The sequence below is a fragment of the Aythya marila genome (assembly GCF_965140915.1).
Source record: "Aythya marila genome assembly, chromosome: 11".
NCBI classification, from domain to species: domain Eukaryota; kingdom Metazoa; phylum Chordata; class Aves; order Anseriformes; family Anatidae; genus Aythya; species Aythya marila.
In genome coordinates, this window is record NC_139052.1 from 4654977 (window position 1) to 4667030 (window position 12054).

General features: G+C 39.4%; 1 protein-coding gene across 1 annotated transcript; it reads left to right on the plus strand.

The window, feature by feature from the left end:
* The first annotated feature begins 520 nt into the window (after positions 1-520).
* Positions 521-6388, plus strand: LOC309882054 (uncharacterized protein). Its single transcript, XM_082768722.1, has 7 exons — positions 521-644; positions 2339-2689; positions 3644-4060; positions 4991-5086; positions 5187-5214; positions 5324-5358; positions 6184-6388. Exons 1-7 carry the CDS (start codon positions 569-571, stop codon positions 6345-6347), a joined length of 1167 nt encoding a protein of 388 aa, XP_082624848.1. The 5' UTR covers positions 521-568; the 3' UTR covers positions 6348-6388.
* The last annotated feature ends 5666 nt before the right edge of the window (positions 6389-12054 follow it).

The following is a 12054-nucleotide window of genomic DNA, read 5'->3' on the forward strand; positions in this document are numbered from 1 at the left end:
GCTGGCACCTGGCCCCGGCCACTGACCTGGAGGAGATCCTGGCCACCACGGGCAGGGCGGGGATTTACTGGGTCCCCTCTGGCTGTCTTTTTTCTACCAAAGATTTCCTCATACTTCTTGGGAGCACACCTCTGCTGCTGATGCTCCTGTGAGGACAGACATGGACGAACAACCTTTAGGTCCAGTGACAAGACTGCTGTGACATCCTGGTGCTTACCGTGACGTGCAGCAGCCTCAAAGAGGCTGGGAAAGCACTCCAGGACAGCACACATGCTACTGGAAACTATGGCAGCACCTCACTGATACAGGGGCTCTCAGGTTTTAAAGCGAATTATGTCTATGCAGACAGTAGCATGGATCTCAGCCCTGTGTTGGCCTTTCATTTCTCATCACACAATTTCTTCCTGAGACGAGGCTGTGCGGAAGATATGGTGAGGGAAGGGCATTTTGAGGGAGGAAAGGCTGTGGCTTTGCATGCTGTCAGCACTTCCTCTTCTTTCTACTTCTTTCCTCCCCATCCATCTTCCTGAGCACTATTTAGAGTTAAGAAGCAAGAGAACTGAAAAGGATGAAGACTCTCTCCTCTTTTTCACAGAAAGTAATAACCTTCCTGACGATCACGTCTTTTCTAGGAGAAATAACAGGTATGCTTTCTCTTCACATAAATCATTCAAATTTTCTCATTTCTCACTTCAGATATTTGTTTTTTTTTTTTTTTTTTTTTCCTTCTTTGTTGCTTTAAGTACATTTGGTAGAAGTATCTGAATGCAGAAGTATCTGAATGTACTTGATCAAGCAAGTGGCTATGGCCATGCTTCCACCCCTGAAGGGCTGCGTTTAACAGCTGTCTCAAGAGTACTTCCCTGCCTCATAGCAGCTCTGTGAGAAAGAACTGATGTGCTGATGGACAGGTGAATGGGGGAAGAGGAATGAGGGAAGGCTTTGAACAAGCTACAGAGTGACTTGGAAATGTCAGAGCACTAACCCCAGGGTCAGGGCTTTAGCAAGTACCCTTTAGTACATAGGAAACTTAAGCAGCTGAGGCAGGATGTCAATAATAATATTTCTTCTTGCAGCTGTCTATCATTTCCTCCAGTTACTCCAAGTGTTGATAAGTAGACGTAATATTTATTGAGAGTTTTCCCAGCCAAAGTGACAGACAACTTGCAAACGCTATCTTTTTTGATTTGTTTTCAGTTTTGCTTTTTCTAGGGTATTACAAAGTATGAGACTGTAAAGGCCAATTACTTTGCCTCAATACACCCTGCCAGCGTTGGTTATGCATATCCGGCCCTATTTAAGACTTTGCAGCTAACTGGGGGGACTTGACTTCAATGCGCTAGAATCCTCCAGTGTATTAAGAAAAAATTTAAATATATATTGACATACACTGTTGGCTATGTTTGATACCTGCTGCATAAAAATATCAAAGGTGGATTCTAGTTTTACATATGAGTAGTTTCCGCTGCCTGCATTAAACGTTTGCAGAAGCAGAGGATTGCATTTGTGCCCCGCAAGGTACAAACAGCAGGCTAAATCCGTCATGCAAAACGTAGTGGCTGATCGCAGCTGTTACTTCTCTAGTTAAACTATGTGGCCTTTTTAAAGTACAGAAATGTCTGTCTGTACCCTATTTTCATCTAGTAGCACTGATGTGTCCAGAAGCGTTCACAAAAATGCTCTGTTCAGAAAAGCCTTTATCTATGCCTGTACTGCATCCCTTGATCAGTGTTAGTATTGCTTTTTTCCATTACATTGCTCCAACCCAAGGCTGTCAATGCTGTTCAGAAGGCTTTATCCTAGAGAGTACTGCCAGGAGTGCAGGAAGAGTGAGAGCTCAGCACTTGATGCTGGTGCTGGGAAGAAGCTGAACACACCCAAGGGGAACACAGCAGCATACCCTTCCTTGCAAGAAAGGATCCATCACTGCATTTGCAATACGTTCTGTTGTCAAAAAAAAAAAAAAAGAAACAAAACCATAACATTGTATCCAAGTGATAAGACAAGGGGAAATGGCCTGAAATTGCACCAGAGGAAGCTTTGGGTGGATCTTAGGAGAAATTTCTTTAATGAAAGTGTTGCACAGCATTGGAATAGGCTGCTGAGGGTAGTGATTGAGTCACCATCCCTGGAGGTCTTCAAGAAACGCCTAGATATAGAACTCAGTAGCACGGTTCAGTGGTGGACTTGTACTAGGTTAAAGGTTGGACTAGAAGATCTTTGAGGTCTTTTCCAACCTGACTGATTCTAAGATTCTATGATCTCACCAAGAATTTTAATGATCAGACTGTCTTTCCAGATCACTTTGCTTCACCAACCATTTAAATATGCTTCACAGGCGAAACTTTCTTTCATCGACAAGAACATGGAAATCTTGCACTTCAGTGCAATCAGCAAGCTGCTAAAGGAAAAGCAGAAATAGCTTGGTATATAGCAGACGACAATCTGCAGCAATTTAAGTTCATTAGCTGCTCTTCCAAGGAGCCTCCTTCCTCATGTGGAAAAAAAGGGGGACCTTCAGGCTGCAATGACACCTTACAAGTGACCCACATACCCCCTGGCGGAGGGCTGTTTGCATGTGGAGCAGTTCCCAGTGACGGAACACCAGCAACTTGCCCGCTGTTTCGCAATGTCTCTCACTGCAGGCACTACAACTTCTTTCTTACACAGAGGATTTACTCCACACAAGGTGAGTGATGCTTTTTAAACAGTGTGTATTTCCATACTCCTCATAATAAGCCTGTCTTCAGCTCAGATGCCCACTAAGAGTATTGGTAAACCTGCATTAAAAAGGAGACAATTCCAATAACGGTGCTCTGTGGCGCTATCTAGGCCCCTTTTCCTACTGTATCTTAGATACAGAATTCTTTGGAGAAGATGCTCAGTAACAGGATACATAACCCCAACGTGTGGCTCAAACAGAACACTAGGAGAACGGGAACCTAGGAAAAACTGAGGAAGTCAATGGCTGAGAACTGTAAGAGAAGCTGCTGAAAACATTAAATACATATCAAAGAAAAATAGAAATAAGAAATTCTAGTTGGCACTTCACACTTCTCAAAGTTTTACGGTTTCAGGTTTTTAAAAACATTTGGATTAGACCTGTGAAAGCTTTCTGAGGATAGGGTGTTGTGCCAGACTGGCACACTGGTGACATTAGGGAGTTCAGTTGATAACTCTCCAATTTAACCCAGGAAAGCACAGATTTGCTAAGTAACACCCCCAACGGTAAGAACAGTGTGACCAGGGACACACCACTGACAGCATATGCTACTGCGTTAACAACAGACTACTTTGCTTTTTGTATGCTTTCTTAAATTATCACAGCATCATCCTTTTTGAGGCAATACTGCCTAAAAATGTATGTAGAAGCCAAGCTTTAGAATTATTACCAAGAACTCAGTTATCTCAATGCCAGGTAGTTAGTTTGGTATCATTAATGAATAAAATAATTGTTATTCAGATGTAACAGAGCACAAGTATTTTAACTGAATTACAAAATGCTGTTTAATCTACGTGTAAAACACTGTTTAATCTATGTCTGAGATTGCACAGTTCTTCATGCAGCTTTCACACTTCAAAATATTGCCAGGTTAGACTCACTTGCACCATTTTTTGTTTGTTTTTCTGTTCATTTCCTCAGTTTCAGAAAGCAAGTCCTTAGACAGCGTTCCTAAAACACCATACAGCAGCCTGGTATTTGAAGACAACATCATTTTGTCATGTGAATTTGAAGCTAACTGCTCAGGACAATGTTTTACTCTGTATTGGATCAGAGCTGCGAAAACAAGTGAATGCATTTTTTCTCTAGCACATGAACCTGGAACCCCACGTTTGACCTACAATGAGCATTGCTGTATTGATGAAGACGTGCATGGACGATTATTGAACACTACTGACTTCAGTTCAACTGACAAAAAAAGCAACGTGACTATTCTGAATGTTACTAGTGCTGACAGTGGAGAATATTTATGCATTGTTGCTATCTGGATAAACGGCAAACATGTGTGGAGAGTTGCTAATAACCTGTCTGTGGAAGTTCGGAAAGACAAAACTACATGTGAGTTGAAACTGTATTCGTAACAGACTGTAACTTGGAGAGGTGACAGCTATCCTAATCCAAGAAATTGCACCTGGTTGTCATAAAGATACTGCATTCTATCACTAGATTCAGTCATGCAAAATCCTACCTCCCAAAAATATGATCAAAAAAATGATTTTTTTTTCTTTTTAACAAACGAATTGGTTGTTCTTTAAATAACTTAAAATAAAATAGAGCAACTCTGCATCATTAAGTAGCAGCATGTCACAGACTATTTGTCTGCTATTTCACACAGAATACTTTGTGGATGAATTATTAAATTGCATCACATAAAAATCAACTCCATATTTGTAACAGTTGTACGGGCATGAAGAAAAATAGGAAAATGAATGACAATGTAAGTGGATGATTGACTCACCATAATTTCTTTTATGATCCATGTTTGAAGAGTGCCAAGTGTGAAAACAGTCTTTCACTATCGTATTACTTGTTGCCAACCACTGCATAGATGTGCGTTACCATCATTCAGCCACCTTACTGCCACAGAGCACTGAGCCTAAGGACCTGAGAAGTTATGGGAGCAGGACAGGTAGCACTGTAGGCTGCATCCTGTCTTCTTAAGGGGAGGCAGAAAATAGGAAGACCTTGCCTACCTTCCTGCTCATGCTGTGCTTTGAGAATACTGCAGTGCCACTAAATATCAATAGTTTTGTTTGTTTTTTACATGAAGGAAATTTGCCCAGAGAAATCAAGATATTTCCCAGGATACAGTACCCTGGAGTCATCCAAAATAAGATTTATATGTAAATTATTTTCACAGTAACTAAAGATCAAGTGATCACCTGTAAACCACTATAGATTATATTTAAAAAAAATAAAAATCTATCTTGACCCAGAATTCACTATCACATCACATTCTAAATAATATATAAATTTTATTTTATTTAGATATACAGTGGTATATCGCCTCTGGAGCTATAGCTGGGATTATTTTTCTCTGTGTCGTAACATGGCTAACCTATCTCAAGACAGCCAAATCAAAAGGTAAGGAACATGTTCTATTATTTTGTTGAATTAAAGCTAAGTATCATTTGTATGAATATTTTAATTACTGAAGTTTCATAATTTCTTTTATCTGTTTCAGGAAAAAAATCATCCACAGAATTTAACAGGTATTTCCTTGAAAACGCTTATATCCTGGACTACTGAAAATTAATTTTAAAGTTGCTTATGTTTGAAAGACATGACTATAAACAGACCTTTCCATCCTTTTCATTTTAGATATTATGATGTTGCTGGAATGCCAGAAGATGAATGTAAGCAAGAAGTTTTGAACAACCTTCTAAGTGGTTACCTTCAAAGTAGATTTATCAAGGTTTATGTATACACAAGGGCTCAGGTGGAAGTTGCTTGTTGGCAGTTACAACAACATTTAGAGGATGCAGGCTCTTCAGCATTAGCTTCCTTACAACACACTCTGTCCCCATCTCCAAGGGATCATGTTTACATAGCTTCCAAAGTGAATTTAAAGATGATCTTGATATAAGAAACAAGCACACACATGGGGGTTACTGCACAGAGAGCTATTCTTCAGTAGCCGTACACTGCTCCAAACTTACCCAGGTACACAGGCACACTATTGTCTGTGTGTATTTTTCAGTATCATGCTATCGATTCTTCTTGGCAATTGAAATATACTAAGTGAACCAGGTTAAGTAAGCTGTAGATATTTGAGGAGACCAATAGACACCAAATACTATAAGAAGCTCTATTTCATAGAATGGTTTGGGTTGTATGGGAACTTGCAGGATTTTCTCATCATGTCTCTTTATTCATGATTTGCAACCTCGGTCAAGTTAAAATCTCCCCACCTTAGGCTTCTGTTCTCCAAATGAAAGAAGAATGCAAGCCCACTGTTTCATAAGGTGGGAAGATGTACCAAAGTGCCAGTCAGTATACCATAGCCAGTAGATCGCTTATCTTAATTAAGACTTAGGACAGAGTATGAATTAGCATTTGATTGCAGGGCAGAATGGATTTGTATTTATTAATTTACTAAAGGGGACAAGTACTTTTTCTTTAAATATCAAAATAAGGAGTTTTAACCCTGTGAAATTCTTATATCCTTTTGTTTTTCACAGGTTCTCCATATGCAACAAGTTGTGTCAGTGACATGCAAAGAAGTGAGCACATTTATTGCCATGTAGCGGGGACTTATGCAAAAGTCTCTGCCACAGATAACAACAAGGCTTCTGGGACAGGACTGGAAGATATACATACAGTATATGCATATGCTGTTAAATAAGTAAGCTTCAGCTACATCAAGATAGGAATTTGCAAGTTTTTTTTGTTTGTTTGTTTGTTTGTTTGTTTGTTTTTTACAAAACACATGGCAGACTGAATAACATCCTGGCTAGATGTGTACTAGCTTTATCACTAGAATGTATACTCACAGATCAATACATTTCCGATATGTGAATCACCAAATAAAATGTGTGTTTTTATTTATTTAAACTATAGCAATATGGAAAAGGTGTTTCTTTCTTTCTGCCTCTTCTTCTACCAATAAAACTGTGGGTTATAGGTTCTGTTTCAGGCTGAAATGCCTGCCTAACATGGATGAGTACAACTCATCCTCTGCAAACTTTACACTAGTAATGTGTATGAGCTAGGTGGTCACTGAGCAAGACTGATGCTGTACACAAAACATGCAATATGGGAAGTGCAAGGAAACATGCAGTGATCTTGCTCCATATGCAACATTGTCATCCTGCTAGGGCAGGAACTGTCCCTCCAAGCACTTCTGGGACACCAACTGAAACAAAATGGAAGTCTGTGGAGAAGGGTCCCTGGCTGGCCACCCAGAAAAAGCCATCAAGAGCAGCTTTCACTGAACGAGAAATCTATGAAAAGAGTCGGCAACTTGCTTCTTCATTCATCTAGAAGCAATATTTTTTGGCAAATTCTGAAGTTGCTGAGCTGCAAATACTTTTGTAAAACAGTGCAGATTTGCACACGTTTTAATAGTTGGGTAACATGAAAATATTTTCTGGGAAGACTGAATATTTTAGTAAATGCAAAACACATTTCTGATCTGTAGTTTATATGTTTTTTGTTTGTTTGTTTCAAGTTTGACTGAAGTTTTTCTAAAAAGCATCTTATCTACTTGATAATAAGATAATATTAGATGGACCTGAATTGACACTTTGAATGAATTTCACAAACTACTGAATAGACTTTACACACAGATTTCTTTTTTCCTTACAATCTTAACCTATGTAAATTTACTACACAGATTTCTTTGTTATCACCATTACATATGACAGGAGGTTCCAACTGTTCTTCACTGCACGAGTGAAAGCTAAATACTTTGTGTTAGCCTGCTGGAAACCTGAAGTGTATGTAAAACTTAACTGCCCGTACACCAAATTCTCACCTCTAAGGTTTAAAGACCTGTTTAGTCTCCAGGACTTAACTGGAAACAGAATTATGTCAGCAATTACAGAATAATAACGTTACTTAGACTCATTAGGGAAGTTAATGATACAAATGAGAAGTTATAAAGATTATCTTGACTTTGAAACCCGATCATTTACATAGTGCAGTTTTATATTGTGGATGTTTATTTTGTGTCCACTGAATTACATCAGTATGTCAAAACTGTAATCGCATTAGAGAAAAAGTGTGAAAGAACACATAGAGCAGTGTACTCATATTACATCAATTTAACATGAAACACAATCTTGATTCAGTTTCTACATTTTCCTGCTCTACTTTCTCAGGTTATTAGCCATCACAGGCAGAGAACGCTCTCCTTGTCTCTGAATTAAAGTGCTCAAAAGACATATATTCCAATAATGGAAAGTTCTAGTGAGAGACACGAGGGCATAATTTTTTTCATATTTGTAGGGAAGGGGTTCCTCCTGTGACCTTCCCTATGGCACAAGAAGTTCAGAAGTAAGTGAAAGAACACTGAGAAATGCAATGCAAGTCTGCTATAGAATTGGCCACAGGGTGTCACCATTACTCTTGTCAATGAACGAAAGATGCCTGTTAAACCTGTGATCCATAAATGTTCTAATACCACTGACGTGGGACTGCAAGCAATTTACACAATATTACACATTTTGACAAACAAAACAAAACACGCATTCCAAAGACATTGTTCCCTAAAGTTTTAATAAAGGCAGATGTTTCATTAATCACAGAATCATCTAGGTTGGAAGAGACCTCCAAGATCACCTAGTCCAACCTCTGACCTAACGCTAGCAGTCCCCACTAAACCATATCACTAAGCTCTACATCGAAACGTTTTTTGAAGACCTCCAGGGATGGTGACTCCACTACTTCCCTGGGCAGCCCATTCCAATGCCTCACAACCCTCTCAGTAAAGAAGTTCTTCCTAATTTCCAACCTAAACCTCCCCTGGCACAACTTTAGCCCATTCCCCCTCGTCCTGTCACCAGGCACGTGGGAGAACAGACCAACCCCCACCTCGCTACAGCCTCCTTTGAGGTATCTGTAGAGAGCAATAAGGTCGCCCCTGAGCCTCCTCTTCTCCAGGCTGAGCAACCCCAGCTCCCTCAGCTGCTCCTTGTAAGACTAGTTCTCATTAGACTTGTATCTTCTATAAACCATAACTTTCTAGGAAGGTGTAGCAAAGTAGAACATTTAAAATGCAGGTAACTGAAAATGATAGAAGTTAAATATTTTATGCTATTGCCACGTTTGGAAGAGGTAAATGCTAACTTGTTTACAAAAATAATTAATAAACATTATTCAGCTCACAAAGATCTTATGAGGGAATCAATCACTGTATTTTATACACTTGAATACATGAAGCACTATGACCCAATTCCACACATGCTTTCCTTCCTGAGATTAATCTCACTAAAACGAATGTGGCAGCTTGCAGCATACAGTAAGCTGCTTGCTTATCTCTTTGCATGTGGAATGTTTTATGTTGTAAAATAAAAGCAATCACTGGTTTCTGGTATGGTCTCCTGGCAAAAAAAAAAAAAAAAAAAAAAAAAACCACCACTGTGTAACATTTTAGGTTTCAAGTTACCATTACTAACAAGACAAAAGAACCACAGATAATATTATCACCATTAATTTGTATTGATGTACCTCCCTTCCCCAGAGCAAGGGGAGACTAGAAAGATCCAGATAGTACTGACACTGAGACAGAGCACAGTGCTGGAGCATTAGATCCCAGATCCATTTGGGCCCACAGTTTATAGATTTGTGCCCTTTGTTCCAGTAAATTATCTAGCAGCAAATCAATTATTTATGTTCATTAAGTTGCTCACTCTAGTTGTAGTGATTCCAACACCACACTGAATTCAAAACATAATGAGAAAAAAGTGAGGAAGGAATTTGGCATTACTCTGTCCCTGAGGCTCTGCTGCCACCTGATGTCACCACTGCTCTTGTCGAGTCAAGGCAGGCAGTGAGGCTGCATGTCTGCACGAATTGGCGGCTCTGGAAGTGACTTGAGCAGGCAGGGAGCACTGAGGGAGATCACTCAAGTTATTTTGATAAGGCAAAAATGACAACTGCTGTCCATAAGATATAAGACAAAGACAAGAAATAGAGAGATTTGGTTAAGTATGAGCCCCTCTGTGGTCTGCTGAGGGCAGGCTGGGACTGCTCAGTGTCTGTGCACAGACAGGAACCCCACAAAGCAAACACCAGACCAGAGGAGGAAGCCCTCCTCCACCTGCAGCATTCACAACAAAGCATAATGAAATAGGAGAAACTCCATAAATAGGTAGACAGTTATCCAATACAAAAAGCCAAGCAGAGGCCAAAACACACATCTAATGATGACTGTGAAGCTTTTTCAGGGGCAGTGACAGGCAGAAAAGATGCAAGGTAAGATCTAAACAAAGGGGCTAAGAGTGGAGTCACCTATGTTGTTGCAAGGTAGTAACTTCACGTCTGGCAAGAATGATAGAATATCAGGGTATGACGAACTGAACAGCATGATTTTCATAGAGATATTTTAATCACCATTCAGAAAGTTATGAAGGAGAAATAAAAGTTCATGACTACGTTCACTTGAGCACCTCTCACTATATAAGCATTCAGAGAAGCGCATTAAGGCCCAGCAGAACAGCATCTGGCTTTCAGGGTCTTCTCAGCCCAGAGGCATGCGGGCACTGACTGCAAGTGACAAACAAGCTCTACTGTTATTACTCTGCTCACAGCGGTAGGTAGTGGTTAATACTCAAACTTCTACACATACATACGGCACCTAAAACATGTCTTAAATTTGGCATCTAAACAAGCCTGCTGCTTCACAAATGATGAACTTGGTTTTCCTAAGAGTTTAAACACACTTAAAATGCTTGACTCAGTGAAACCACAGTCACAAAGATGTCTGATACAACTACAGTACTGGCCAAAACCAGACAACACCAGAACAGCTTGTATGCATGCTAAGACTTCTTGTAAAAGTTTACTATACACTAGATCAATGTCTTTGTGTGAGGTTAAAAAAAAAAAGTACAGAGAAGCATTAATGAAGTTAGTGCAAAAGAGAATGTGTAAGCAATCAAAAGTAATACAATATCCTAGCTCTTGCAAACTGCAGCCAATTTGTGCTCCTACTTCCAGGTAAGTAGAGTAAAAGTCTTTTTTCCTGTGCAGGCTTCGCTCAAGACAATGAGTTAAATATATTAATTAAGCCTGGTTAACTATCATCTTTAATTCACATACTATATAACTTGTTTTCACCCCCAAAAGCCAAAGAATCCTTTGCAAAAAGACATTCTTGCTGCACGTTAGTTAAGTCTAAGCACACTGATACCATTTCATTGCTTGCAGTACTATAAGAATTCGAGTTATAGGAAATAGCGCACTATTAGTTTCAGTCCTCTCTCAATATCATGCAGCAAGACAGCAACAGACATCACAGTTCCTGCTTATCTTCCTCAAACATCAAGTTTTAAATTATGCCACAGCAGCAAATAACTGCTATTTATACAAAGGGTGCTGCTCAAGTGTTCTATAAATGAGTATAGAGGAAGGGTTGTGCAATATCAACTCATAGTTAGTATTTAAATTTCTGCTCGTTTACACTTTAGGCAGGTTTCATTGCTGCTGTCTGCAGAGAATTTCAAAGCTCAGATTTTAGTGATTCACTTCAAGTGTTTTTATAAATAACACTGTTTTAAAAAAAATGAGAAGTATTTGTCAAGGAAGTCTTCTGGGAAAAAAATTGTTTTTCGACAGAGTATTTCATTTTTAACCTACAGAAAGAACAGATTTTGGTCTGTCATAAACAAATATTCAGGAAGCGAAATGTTCCTGTTCCAGTTGACTAGGCCTTACAGGCGTCCCTCAGAAATACTGGGAAAATTATCCCATTGAGGAAGATCTTCAGTTTAGAACGTAAGATATTACTACCTTAGATAAAATGGCACCATTTACTTATATCAGTGGTTGTTTACATCATACATATAAACATGCCTTGTAATTAAGCCTCAGTTCCACTGATAACACAAGCGCCATTTTAAACAGCCATTCTGATTTTCCTGAGGGAGTTTTGAATTATTTTTCTAAAGTTATGCGGGGCAGATAGAGCATACATGCCTTCAGCACAGAGGTAGGAAGAAGGACAACATTTAAGCCCTGCATGTATTCCCAGTGTTTCCCAGCCACTTTGCCTTACATAGCTCTCTACCCAACACGCTGCTTTTCACAGAACCCACTCCAGGTTCTCCATACTGATTTAACAGACGCCCAAATCAAGATTGGGAACCTTGCCTGGTCAGTGCTGCAGCCTCATCTAAACCTGGGCTCCTGTTGTTAGCTCCTGGTCATTAAAGCCCTAGAATTTCCATTAAGTTAACATTGGAGAGATGCAATTAAGTCTTGCAGACCTCAGAAAGAAAAGAATCAGAAGCAGAACACTGCAGAATATTTTTTTTACCATACTAGGTTTTGATCTTATTTTCTTAGAATTCAATAGAATTTTCCCCAAAAGAAAACTCTAGAATCACAGT